The sequence below is a fragment of the Cephus cinctus genome, unplaced genomic scaffold, assembly GCF_000341935.2.
Source record: "Cephus cinctus unplaced genomic scaffold, Ccin1 Ccin1_scaffold0867, whole genome shotgun sequence".
NCBI lineage: Eukaryota > Metazoa > Arthropoda > Insecta > Hymenoptera > Cephidae > Cephus > Cephus cinctus.
The window spans coordinates 66,051-80,456 of NW_014333451.1; the positions used below are offsets into that span (position 1 = coordinate 66,051).

The 14,406-nt window shown below is 47.7% G+C and overlaps 1 protein-coding gene across 4 annotated transcripts in view; it reads right to left on the bottom strand.

Annotated features, from left to right (window-relative positions):
• Positions 1-14,406, bottom strand: part of LOC107271027 (Krueppel-like factor luna) — a 175,161-nt gene that overhangs the window by 1,774 nt on the left and 158,981 nt on the right. For 3 of the 4 annotated variants that reach the window (XM_025088276.1, XM_015746589.2, XM_015746590.2), the window contains exons 2-5: positions 6,044-6,217; positions 5,712-5,957; positions 5,389-5,600; positions 5,075-5,301 (exon numbers count right to left, since the gene is read on the bottom strand). In XM_025088276.1, the coding sequence (XP_024944044.1) occupies positions 5,075-5,301; positions 5,389-5,600; positions 5,712-5,957; positions 6,044-6,205 (847 nt within the window). In that variant the 5' untranslated portion in view covers positions 6,206-6,217. Of the gene's footprint in view, positions 1-5,074; positions 5,302-5,388; positions 5,601-5,711; positions 5,958-6,043; positions 6,218-6,345; positions 7,790-14,406 lie in introns of those variants that run through there. The other variant, XM_015746592.2, reaches the window with a different exon arrangement.

Below are 14,406 nucleotides of genomic sequence, written 5' to 3' on the forward strand. Positions count from 1 at the left end.
TATTATTATCTCTTTCTCTTACATTTCCTCACTTTCGCCCAAGACAATAAGAGTCTGGTTTCCTCTCGTTTGTCCTCCCCCCCTCTCACTCTCTCTCTCTCTCTCTCACTCTCTCTCTCTCTCTCTCTCTCTCTCTCTCTCTCTCTCTTTGCCAGTAACTCCCTCTCTCACTCTTTCCGTTCCGTCCTGAATTTATGCCGCACTTTGTTCTTCCTGGCGCGAGAGTCGCACGAGCGACCAAACAAACCGGTGAGCTTTTTCTCCACGTAAGGCCGCCCACGTCGAGCATGGCTGACGTCGACAAATCCAACGAGAACATGCCGACGCATAACCAAACGTTTTCTCTTCGGTTTCACCTCCCTGCACCCACTTGCGCACGTGGTCCACGGTACACGTAGCATTGGAAAAATTGGGTACACCACGGGTACAACCCGGTCACACCACGATGCTGGGAGTTTTTCACCCGGTGGAAAATATACCGGGTCGCGCCAAGTCGTCACGTGGAGGATCCTCTTGGAGAACAAGGACTCGGATATATTTCAGAAGCTTATCGGAAGATACGCAAGAGCAAGAGAAAGCTCTGGTTAATCGGATGGGCAAGTGTTCCTATAGTCGGTATACGCAGTGCCGTATCTTGTTTACTCTTGAGCACATAGTACATGGATCCTAGAGGTCCTAGGTCCATAGATCCCAGGCACATTTGAATGGCCGTAGTTACTAAAGTACACGGTTCATATCTATATGGAGAAATACGCTTTGAACGTGGAGATACGTATGAATTCACAGGTTAGATAGGTATATATACACACGCGTGCACCCAGTTGGTATACTAGCGTAATACAATGTCCGCTCGCACGTCGTGCATTTTATCACCGCATAATAGCCCCCAGGGTGGTTGGCTGCCAACTATGTAATAAAGCCGTATTAAACAAGACGGCTTAACACGTTAGCCCTCCCTTTCACTACTCTCTCATGTTGCCGCAGCATCCCTGGCTACCTATAATAATACGTATGCATACATGTCCTGGACAGACCGACCACTTTCCCTGCTGTGCCTGTCGTATTTTTCTACGTCCAACGGGACAGGTTATGTGCCTACTGCCTAGTGCGTACTTCATGGGGGCAGGAAAACCACCCCTTTGGTAATGGACCAGGGATACTGGATATTAGGAGAAATTCTCCTGATACGTGGGGGGAGTAGAGGCACGTGTATAAGGGTATATGTTGGTATATGGATCAGATCGTGAGAGAGGAGAGCAGTGAAGAAGAAAAGATCGCAGGTCGGCAAGGGGAGTGAAGAGGGGTAGGAGAAGGGGGTGGGGGTGGGGGGGTCTAAAAAATCGTAGTGGTGTTAACATACGACCTCGTTGTGTACGGGTTGGCCTTTCATCTGGAAGGGTGATTTTTCTATGTCCCACCCCTTGGTACCCTGTAGCGAGACGGCCCTGGGCCGGTATTGCGTCGATATGTCAGTCCGTCGGGGCAACGTGCTCCTCGTCTTTGCATTTTATTAAGTCTGCCGCTACGACGATAGCTCGTTCGACATTATGGCGTCGAGGTCCGCCCACGAAATATATGGGCAAAAGTTCGTCAGTCGCGAACCCACCTATACTGTGTATCGCCGGTGAACTGTGACCGGTGCCTACGTATACAGTGCTTGGGATCCGGAGAGAGCACCGGACTCTCGTTTCTGTTCGAGCAAAGAAAGGCGGAAAGGGACGAAGAAAATGACGAGGAAAAGGCCGTCACGTGTTATAGCGGATACTCCGTGTGTTTTTCTTGACATAAGAGTCTTCGAGAAAGCTTGGCTCTCGGTGATATTACTGCAGGCGTTTATGGTAGAGAGGGAAGAAAGGATGAGGGGGATAAAGACAGATATTCGTACGTGTTCAGCTAGCAGACTGATTGTTAGAATAAGAAAATTAGTGGCGTAGCTATAGATATATGGGCTGTGGTACACCTGGAGTTTGCGGTCCAGCCAGATGCTGCGAGATAACAGTGATGCGCTCAATCGGTTTAAATTTGCACGGTCGTGTGCTTCCCATCTAGTAGATATTGCGTATACGTAGCCAGACAAAGCTTGTAACGCGGGCTCGTCTATGGGTGGAGATTATATATTTCTTTAATGATATTACCATGTGCCTCGGCGTTGCGTGACTACATGGGGTTACTCATACGTACGGTATATCCGGTTGGTATGAGACTGAGGTAAGTATCCAGGCGATTATCATGGCGCGCTTAAATGTACCGACAAATTTGACATTCCTGCCAACATTTCAGGAGCGTATAGAAGCGCACTGCCAAAGGCGGGCCCTAGTCGTTTCGGGAATAAAGTTTAATCCGCGCGCGGCTCGTGCAATTTACTGGAAAATCCTACGCGTCCTGTAAGAGAGGCGATAGCGCCGATCGGGAACGCTATTTCTCCTGTGTCATTCTCATTCTGACTGCTGGACGTTCAGCATCGTTCCGGGGGTAAAGCCGTGAAAGAGACAATGGCGGCGGAGTGGAGCGATCCTCGGAATGGAATCCCGAGTGGAAAAGCCGCGTAATTGGAAATTTCTCGGGAGCCTCTCGCAAGAGACAGAATCGGGTATGGATTCCTTTATATATATTTTTTTCCATCCCTTCCATCGTAGTGTCGTTTTGCTTTTTTTTTTTTTATTTTTCTTTTTTGCCACAAAACTTTTGGGACGCAGGGTACTCCTTCGCTCGAGGTTCATTTCTTTCTAGGGGATCGACTTCTAGGGGTGGATGTACCCGGACGGATGGGACACCCCTTTCATGAGGTTCAGACAGCAAATGCATCCCCGCCTCCTGCTCATCCCTCTTCCGAACAAGAGGGAACAATCAATACTCGCGGTTCCCGAAGGAAAATGGGGAAAGAGGGTTTGTTTAGGTCGAGATACGTCGGTGCACTACAAACTTAACACTCGACGGGACAAACACGACGCCGACGTCTCTCTCGACCCCAAACTCCTGATCTGGAAAACGGCTAAAATATACAAAAGGTCTTTCCTATCTCGATCGTCTTTTCCCCGTTGAGCCCCGCGCCGCTTATAACGCAAACACGGACTTCGGCCGTTATTATTTTCTTCCCTCTCGCGGTGGGAAATGCCCCGGTACCCCCGTCACGAGGATTGCCGAAAGGGATATTCCCGATATTACCCATTTCGCGAGGGTCTTCCACGATTCTCTGAAATTCTAACCATCCCGCGTCTACGTAAGGGTACAAGGGTGTCGCATTTAATCTGATTCTGTTATGAAATTATTAAAGTGTCTCTATAGACGATAAAGGTGAAGGAGGATGAAGTTATTTCGAAAAGGTTACAAGCTCGGAGAAGCCTATAGGTATGAAGAGCCAAAGCTTGAACCAGTTTTCATTGACCCCCTTAACCGCATTGGGATCCTCGTCGGTTGATCCTGGAGTTCACGGTTGGGTCATAGAAAGTCATCCTGTCGTGGACCAGCTGAAATTCAATTCGTTCGAGAGATCAAAGTATCGTCTCCTCAATTTTCATCCCTCTCGTGGTCGTAGCGGTTCTGGCTCTTTATTCTCTAAAGCATCTCCCCCTGTATATTTCGAATCCTTCCATTTCTTTCTAACGAATAAAATAGCTCGGACATACATATATACGTTTTGTTCGATAACCCGAAGCAGACGTACGATTGCGGATGCTGTGACAAATTCTACCCCGGAGTCCTATTGCGCTTTGAATATTCCATCAACAGGGAGTGGTCCTTCTCTGTTCCATTTCGCGGTGGGAACAGGGCGAATTCATTACGGAGTAATAATTACGAGAACGGGCGAAGTATGCATAATCCTGTAGTTAGCAGTTCTGCTTAACGATCCGCGAGATGTAATCCCAACTAGCTGCTACTGGCGCTACCGACCATCAGCCTCTTATTACCTATCCCTTGACGGTGGGAGGGCTCGGCGGTGATACTTGTATACGTATAAACCACAGTGCATCGAAAACTTTGGGCTAATATCGAAACAGCCGTGCCGGAGCAGGCTGGCGAATGCGAAGCAACAAAAAGCATTGACAAAGAACGACTTCGTTAATTACGGTTTCGGCGCTACCAAGAGAATCGAGAGGATACAGAGTACATATATAGATAGGTCAGCCTCTTTCTGTCTCTTCGTTTGTAATGTCCTGTTTCGCGTCCTCCCCCACCCTGGTAAACCGATCCTAGCATCGCCGGAAACTTTCCTAATGAACGGGACGTCCGAGGCGTTCTCGCAAATCGCTACTTTCTCGACACGGCGTATATCGCGGAAGGATTCCAAATGAACGGGCATACTATGGGGACGGCGAAACTAGGGGCTGTTTCTTGTAAACACGCCGGATGGCTGACGGGGTTGATGCGACGTCAGGATCGTCGATGTCTGAACGATCGCAGAGGGGGTGAAAATTGCGTCCTTCCTAAGGAAAGTTCAGGGAACGGGCTTTTACCGACACTGGAAACTTTGTGCCTTCTCTATAGGCAAACCCGAGTAATCCCAACCCCTCGACACACGGGGTGGCCATTAATACCGCATTTATCTACCCCGGCTGGCACCTACCCTTCTCCTCTTGCTAGACAATCTCTACAACTCTCCTTCCTCTTCTCCGCTACTCTTTCCTTGCTCCGACCGGGAACCAAGCCGAACCAAGCCGAACCAACCCTAACTGGTCTACTACCCCTTGATTCAACTTCGTGATTAATTATGCATTGTTATTCCCGCAATAAGGGGGGGCGGGCGGTCTCCCAGCCCCAGACTCCTCGTGTTCTTCGGAACTGGTACATCCCTGTTTGCTTCAACCCTATATCCCACTACCCTTTTACCCTCCTAACACCCACGTGCCTGTATACACACTTGGTACATCTAGTAGACTCCGACTACCGGGTTGGATAATTCTCGAGGTAATAGCAAGAAACTCCCGGAAACCGGGCACGCTAACCTAATTACTCTCGGAGCTCTTGCCCAGCATCGGGACGAGGCGCGGTAAGAAAATGAGTCTGGAACGTTAGACTAGGTTTGTATTCTAGGCAGGGGTTGCTTTTCGGTGAAACTGCAAATCAGTCTACTCACCCGTGTGCGTCCTCTGATGCGCCTTAAGGTGTGAGCTTTTGGTATAGACCTTCTTGCAACCCGGAAACTGACACTTGTGTATCCTACGCTTCGTATCCGGTGGGCTGTGCTCGTGACTTCGCGCGTGGTGCCTGTTCGCAACTGTGGACGCAACTGCAGCTGCACCCGCATGTGCATGTTGCGCATTGGCTACTGCCGGGAAGCCGTTCGCCGTCACGGATATCAATCTGGAAGTGAAGAATGGACTTTTGTTGCGATAAAAGTTTTTTTTCTTTTTTTTTTTTTTAATTATTTTTGAAGTAAAAGTTACGAACCTCGCGACACCTTGTGCGTTACTCGCGGTCACCCTGACGATTGCACTCCTGCCACCTGCTCCGTGAAGGTTAAGGTTGTGCACGTCGAGCATCGAGCTCCCGCTCGATGAATGACTGGAATTGGAATGCCCTTGACCCGACTCCGGGCTCGACGGTGGCGTCAATATTTGACCTTCACCCTCGCACCCACTGTCTTCCTCTTCCTCCATTTCCTAAACAGATTCGTAGACATCCGTAGGTTAGATTTTTCTCAAGTTACACCACACGTGCACGAAATCCAGAAAGATTTTTCATGGCCGAAATTCAATTACAGAATCATTTACCTCGTGCTCTTCGTCCTCTTCCAAGTCATCGCTTGGCTCCTTTTTCAGGATTAGTGCTGTGCACGACAACGAGGGCGAACTGTCCCAAGAGAGGGCTGAACACGCCGAACTCGCTGACGACATCGACAGCGAATCCAGGTGTCTATCCAGGAGGTCCCTGTCGCGGCCGTTGTGGTTGTGGTCGCCAGGACTAAACTTTATGTCGTCTAGACAGAGTGGATCTCTGTCGTCGGACGACGTCGTGACCTGAGATAAAAAGCAGGTAACAGTTTTCTCACTAAATTCCAATTTACCACGAAGTACGCTGCTCCCTCAAAATAATCGAGACCCACCTCCATTTTTATCGGCGCGTCAAACTGTGCGTTGGTAGTGCCCGTAGACGCCGTCCAGGATATTGGCGGCGCCCTGAAGAGGTTCCACGGCGCTGTGTCCAGTTCCGTGGGTAACTTTTTGTACGACTGTAACTTCGGCTCGTCCTTCAGGTACCTCTCCATTTCGTAGCATGTCTGAAAAAAAGAAATTTTTGTTTTCTTTCAGATAATCACCAAACCCAATCTTCCCGGTAAGGCGTACAATGTATAATTATTTCAATTAGAAACCCCAGATACGGTTCCGGCTATTCTATAAAACGAACCATCGAATTCGCATCCCACCGGCACGGCTCCTCGTGAGGCAACTTCAGGCACAAAGCGGAAATTACTCAACTCGAGCTTAGTCGCAGCAAAGTACCACCGAGAGAAGTTGACACAACTCGACGAGTTAGCCAAGTTGGTGTTCCCGTAGGCTTCGGGAGGTTGGTCCTTCTCACCCGGAGACAGTGCAAACTTGTGCCACCCACTGTGGGAGATCGGGTGCGCGTGTCGTCCCACTACCAGGATGAGATTATGCTTTGGGTCTTCCAGGTACCCTTGGCCGTCATCTCGGCAACCGAAATCCCGTCGACAAGAGCACTTTGCGTTAATGAATAATTATACTACAGTCCAGAAGAAAAGCATAGATACTCGTAAGGATCTAGGATCAAAATACTCGGAGACGGTTTTATCAGATTTAAGAACCCACTCAGGCTTTTCGTAGAGGCACAAAGAAAAGTCTATTTTTTTTGTTCGAAAAAGAAGAGAGGGATGTTTTGTATCATTCATCCTCTTCAACATCCACAGCCTCTTCATCAAAGCACTTGGCCGTTTCGCTGTTATAACGGGGCGGAGTCCGTATTGAGCTCCCTTTTCTAAAATAACCTTTGTTTTCATCGTCCTCAATTGACTTCAGCGATGACAAACGATTTGTACCGCGACGAGGCCGTCGCTCTGGGTTTATCTTTCTTCTTCTTTTGTCGCGTTTCCTGATTGCTGCCACGGAACTTATCCCGATTAACTCTTGTCTCTCTGATCCTACCAGGGAGTCAGTTACTCGACTGCTGAAGAAACACCAGACCATCCCTCAGCTTCTCTTCACGGACCAAGCTTGATGGATGGGGCATTCTTTGTGCTGTGCAGTCCCAATGTAACATCCCCCCTCCTACCATCCCTCAATTCTTTTACTCTCACCCTCTCCTTCCTTGTTCCTCTCTCACTGAGTCCTCGACCCCTTTTGCACGATTGGATCACGTAACCAGACCCATCCTGAAGACCTTCCACTTGGTCCTCTCTATTAGGTACCACGACTCATGACTATGAGGTTATTGCAGAGAACGATATCCGCCTGGACTCCAGGATACTTCGACGGGACCGAGTGACCATATTTTCTCATCGTCCCCCTTATCCAGCATCCCACTCGTCCTTTTCCTTCTGAAACCTTCGCTGAGCACACGTGCTCCCACCGTTTCCGGTTCTACCGTGCGATTCAATCGAGATTAGAGAAATTGTCCTGGCGCGCCATGCTTATGCGTGTCCTCCGGTTTAATTGCCTGGACCACTTTTAACGGGCAGAGACCAAGAGGAGCATTCGAAAGATACTTCTCTCTTGGTCGCTAAGCGCGGAGTTCAATATCAAAATTTATTATTTTTATTATTCCCTTGGGTACCTACGTTACCGTTCATCAAATACATTATTTAATTATTATTATAATTACTATTATTCAACATTAATTTACTCGCCCCGGTCATACTCCATGCATTTACTATAATTGAACTGATTACCTATATACAGTTATAGCAATCGACAGCTATTATTAAAGCAAACAAACCTTCGTGTCCCAACAATTTAATTTAATGCACAGGTATCCATAATCGGAGCTACCTAATATTACCCTCTTAATGAACAAGGGTCGCTCAGGTAGCATGACCTACCCTGGAACCATGACCAACCCCAAATCCATTTCCCTCGACTTCATTAAACCTCACCCGGAATAAGTTTCGGAAGCCATATCCAAGCGTCAATACTGTTTTAACGTACGTATGAAATTCTATGAAATACCTTATAAGACACAGGGTAGTATCCCGAAGTCACTACGTATACGTAAGTTGGTACGCAACGGCATTTAAGTACCGCGGAAGTCGACCTCTGACGGAAAGATGCGCTTTGATGCATATTGAGCAATTCTTTGAATCTCTTACGAAAGGCACGGAGGAATGTACATGCACGGATGCACTATGATAGGGATTGCTGAAGTCGTCATTGAATTCAGCGTGACGTAGTCAGGTGCAGATAAAAGCGTGAGGGTTTAAATAATAATACACATGAATTAAGTATTAAGGGATGGATTACACGTAGCAATCGTATTAGAGAGGTAGGAGGAACAAGGGTCACACTCTCTTTCTCAAGGGAATGTAATTCAGGGTAAAAAGAAGATCGACGAATTTCCGCGGGTTTACCAGGAGGAAAATGATCGACGAGTCTCGCGCACGGAGTCGAGGTCCGCCATTATTAACGGTTAAAAGTTGCCTGAGCAACGGGCTTTCCAACTAACGGCATTATCCTAACTTGACTGAAATTTTATTGCCCTCTTAGGAGTGTTTCCTCTCTGTATAAACTATTTCAGCTAATCATAACGTACCGAGAGTAGGGTGGCATATTTGAATTCGTAATCACCCGGTGGATATGCACTATGTCGTGAGGTAGTGGGTTAATACGTTAATAGGGGTAAACATTATCGATGGAACTTTGTACATAGTTGTACAAGGGCATAACGGGACCCGCGGTCTATATCCACGCTTCAGTTATATACCCTGTGTACAGATGTAAAAAGAACGTTCAGTGCCACGGGAACGATGCTGGGTAAGATGCAGATGTGCAAACGCAGTGGGCTCTAATGGTAAAAGCGATAGCGACTCTACGCCACTGGCGTGGGATACTTTTCCTTTTATTAATAGCTCCGTTAAGTGCAAAAGTGCGTAATAATTTAAAAGTTTACGATTCGACCATCGCTGGCTCGTAACATTTCCACATCCAGTTCCTTTCCTGCCACCATTACTTTCACGACTGGCCAAACTGCAGCCAGCAAGTCGGTAAGCGAGCATCCCGCGAAATTGCTCCGCCATGCGAGAATCGATTGAAGACGGAGAGAAGCTCGGACGAGAGATTAAGAGTAAAGAAAGAAGAAGAAAAAAAGAGTAGGAAATATACATAGAGCTCGAAGTGAGAATAGGCAAATATTTTGTCAAGCTGATTGGTATACGATAATAGATATCTTTAAAATTTTCAAGAATCAAAAAAAAAACACTTAAGGGTTGCTCAAATCATACCGTGCCAAATTGCCAACCTTTAAGCACACAGCGTGTCCCTTTAATAATCACGAACTGCCCGAGACTCGAAGGACCGAGCGTTCCTGTTTCACTCCAGACTCAAGCTGGCATTTTCCCGGGAGCGTTGGACCAGGAATGCTTGATTGTTCGGATACAGGCTGCTGCCGCCGGGATAAACGGGATAGGGTTGTTACTGTATAGGGATGGGAAACTATGTAGGAGAGAGAGGGAGAGAGAGAGGAGAGAACATAGTCAGAGAACCGTGTTGCAATTCAGAGACGGAAGAAGGGAATGAGATGCATCTCTTCTGCTTCCCCAGCCTCGCACTGAATCCGCTATACTGATACTGGACCAAAGTGTGGGAGACGTGGGGATTCGGTATGGGATACACAAAGCCAACTCTGTTCATTCATAACGGGCGAGAAAACAAAACGACTTCGCGAAGAAGACACATTCGAGTCTGGACTCCGTGTATAAGTGTCTGTAGATACTTTCCGTTTTCCCTGCAGAAGCTGTACTGCGCCCCAGGGTCGAGTACGTGTGTCGAATAGTGCTGGTACTTACTGTACACTATTTGTAGCGTGGGCTGTATTCCTTGAGGGAGTACCAGTATTTCGTGATATCCTTACCATGTATCTAAGGGATGAGTATAGTACAGTACAGTGCCTATATATGCCCGCCTATATCGAACGAGGGTAGGTAATATTAAAGGGCAGAAGGGTGGGGTCACCCATTGAAAGCCTGGAGTAAGGATCTTTATTCTTCCTCTATCCATATCCCACGTCCTCTTTATTTCCACGAGATGAGGGAAGCTGCGTGCAGACATTACAGTTCCATTTGGCGAACGATCCTTGGAGGTCCTGGCCTCGGGGAAAGCTGAAGATCATTTTTTTCCCCCCTGAAAACTACCACTGTGGTACTTCAAGGGTTGAGTTCAAAAGGAATGGTCCATGGACCCGAACGGAGGTTGACCTCGGAGGGTTACTCATCCGCGGGACAGCGTAACCATCGTGCTGAGGTGAGTGCGGAATCTGGCGGTAACAGTAAAATAAACCATTGGTCCATGGTGGAGGATGATCGCGGAGGTATATGGGTTAGAGGGGCGGAACAAAAAACAGGAGCATAAAGCATTCTCCCAGAGAGATAATCTTCCGGCCGGGTCCTCGTTCTCCAGGAGTCAGCCGGTGCGGAATGAGAACTTCTGCAGTAATTCCGGGCAACTGTCATTAACAGAGCCGTTGGGGCTCGCTCGCTCGAGAGAAAATGAATGATAACCGCTACTCCGCCACACGACCGTCAATGCCTCAGCCTCCCAGTGAGAACGGTGGCATTCTGCCAGGTCGTTAAAGAGATTCCCAACTTTAAAGGCGCTGTAAACTCCTGAATTTATCTTTTCTTTCCGACGAGCTTGACTTTACCCGTGCGCCACGCTTGGATTTTTCCATGACATATACGTTACTTGAGGTACAGTAAGTACAGTGTAACATGGAGCCATATAGTACCGTAACAAGGACACGTTCGATAATCGTCATCTACTTGCCATACACTATGAAAATTCATCTTGGTCTTGGCTGTTCGTCCAGTAAACAGAATCACGTTGGACACGCGTCGAACGATGATTCATAATTCCATTAGGCGCCTGGGGCACTGCTACACGTCAGGCCGGTATAGCACGTAACGACTTACGAGAAGGTCCCGTATATCACGTTACACGTTGTGAATCGAACAGCGTCCAGGTTCTATCGGTCATGCTTGAACGACCAGTATTTCACCTACGTCCATTATTACCACTTATTTCCTATATGGTATATCCTTTCTCTGTCCCCCTTCCAGCTAACCTAATGGCACTGTCTTTCTCCTTCCCACAGTCTCACTTCCAATCGGTCACTGGAAGAAGAGTCTATACGTCCAGAACGAACTTTCGCATCCCGTTCAGGAAGCTTTCACTGGCTCCAAGAGAACCGTGAACGAGTTTTCATACAACTCCCATTCTCGATACCAAAAACGCGCGTAGGAAGCTTAAGGAAGGTTCAGAAATTTCTACGCGTCCTGGAATCGTTAGATATACCGATTATCTAGGTTAACGAGTACGAGAACCATTAGCCGATCAACGTCCTTGAATCATCGATAATCCATAGCAATTGATGTCCCGCTTATCCAGACCGTCGTGTCACTCGAGGAGGAGACGGTACAGAGGACTAATATAGGAGTTAGCAGAATGAACTATATATACCAGGAATAAAAGAAGTTTAAAAAAAGAAAAAAGACTCAAGATGGATCGTTCGATCGCTTTCAGATCGGTATGGAAACTGGCAGGAATATACCAGCCGGGTGCCAGGGTAGGAATATGCGGAGGGTCAGGGTTAACGATGCTAACAAGCTGAGACTGAGTGACTTACGACTAATTCACCTTCTTCTCGTCCTCCCTCTCTCTCTGTCCCCCTTTCATGATTACTCTATATATATATCTCTCTCTCTTTCTCTCTCTTGTTCCTCCTCTTAAACCTCCATTGCCTACCGGCCTTACTGGATGCCCTAAGAGAACACTCTTCTCGTCCGGCCAATAATGCAATGCGGGCTTGGCGTTTCCCCGTCTCTTTCTATCTCGGCTCGTTAGGGTGCAGTAACGGACGTCGAGACGTTGCAATTGTTTGTTATTGTTGTGACGTCATCTCGTTAAGCTCCTTCATGCATCTAGGCTTGTTAGCCAGCAATTTGTAACTCGGTGCACTCGTGCGAGAACTTCTTGGGCTAATGGCTGCCAGGAGGATGAACCGATCAGGATCTACATAGAGACCTAGTAAGGTGTTGAGTATATATAATCTCATAGGCATACCTGACACATCTGACTGAATTGACGTTCCATCTACTATTTAGAATACCGTAAGTAGCATTTTTGTCAACAAGTATACCGTGGATTATCCTTTTAATTCAGTTTTTTTATTTTTTTTTATTTTTTCTTCTATTTATTCATAACGAAAAATTTATCTCGATCGAACTCATCTCCGTCACCCGACACGGTGGTCCATTAATTGAAACGGCATGGACGATCCCCACAACGGGTACGGATGTTCGCATAGATATGGTTATACAGTTATGATTATGGATGATCGGGGGGCTGCATACTTTAAGGCTTGTTTACACTGGCCCACGCCAGGGACGGCCTTTCTCGTGAAATGGCGGAAACTATAGTTCGACCGCTCCAGGCTTTTCCATCGAAGAGATAGCTGGCTGAGAATTTCATCTTCTGGTTACAGGTACATCCGCTTCCGTTTACGGCTTCGACTTTCCAGACGTCTCGTACGGCAGCGTTGCGCAAGGCCGTCGCACCGCGGAGGTTCGGATCTGATACATACGTGTACCTAATGTTGACGACGATGATCCTCGGCTATATTGATGCTGATGGTGATGGTGATTGCTGTAGCAGGCGCAGCCATGATGCATCGGCGTGGCTGGATTCGCTTGGAAGTTCGGAATGACACGCGGTGCGTTAATAATAGAGTGTCCGCGCGTAAAACGCCCTTTCCACTTTTTACCGCTCGCGTTCGCTCGAGTGGGGTAACATAATATTATTGGTTAAAACGTCAGAGGGACGAGGAAGCTGGAGAGAGCGACTATATGCCTGGGTGCAGTGTACATGGACGGACGATATATATATATATAGACGTTGACACGGTAGCTGACGAACTGACGACGTGGACGACGGACGCCGCCGTCAGCTGACGTTGACGCGGTCACGATAGCCGTCGAAGCCACGAAAAAGATTCGTTCGCCTTTAAAAATATCACCCGACAAAGATCAAAATTGACGATCGTTATATCTATAGTAATTTTTATTTAAAACATTTTTTGTCCCTTTTACATATTTTAATTTTCCATTAATTTTCATACGCGCTTCAAACCATCCCTCGTTCCGATCGCTCTCTAGCTTGCCTCCCCTTCGTCCGGCATACACAAATACACTGGAAGCGGGCAAAGCGGCGGATTCAATATTCACAAATAAAATCAAACTCCGGGCCACGGAGCCACTAGCCAGACTTCGCTTTAGCTCGGCTCTGATTGACAGAGTGAATCGGACGCCGACAGATTTTCGAACGGTCCGATTTTCCCGTTAAGTGCCTCGGTACACGTCCACGTGTGCGTGGGGTAGTGGCGGTAGGGGTTGATATATAATAAAATAAAAAAAAAGGGGGGGGGTTGTATAAAAAATGCCAGGAGCACGAGGGTACGTATATAGAGGTATTCGTCGAACCTGGGAAAAGTAATATTGACAATCGTAAAGGGTGGAATGAAAAAAGAAGCCCCGAGGATTCGATCCGACGCACGTATATTTCCCGGGCATCATATCCCAAGGTATCGACAACCGATGTAAATCCAACCGCACATAGGCCGCACAGAGGATACGGAGTGAGCTGTGAGAAGCGGCGTGAAAAATGAGTCGTTAATGAAAACAGCCACGTCGGGACGTGAAGTGCGCTAGATGGGGTAGGAATAAAATAGGGGTAAATACGACTCGCGGTTCGGTACGCAAGCACGTAGGGACGTAAAAGGTATCGTCGGTCCGTCCATCGTGAAATATGTATCCGCCGTGTCTACCACGTTGAGAAGTAATACACACTAGCGGCTACAGCCAATGAATACAGATATACAATGCACAGGCCAGGAGTCGCGGAACTATAGCAGCATAACACGAGTACCAGAGTCCGAGCCTTTCCTATTGAAGATAAATGGCAGCGTACAAGGGTGGGATGAAGGTGTCAATACGTCAGGGTGGCACACCCTTGCATTAGACGAACGAATGGTTCGCTCAAGTCTCTGGCAGAGAAGCTACTACGGACTAGCCGGCCTGTATAAATTGCACGTGGAAAAGGGGATTGTAAGAGCGGCGGGTGGAGCAGGGACGCGGGGAGGGTCGCGGCTAGATAAAAGCGTAGCTCCGATATCGAGAGTGGCCACGTTCATTTTTTCACCATTTCCCCTATACGTATATACAACCCCCCCCCCCTCCGCCCACCC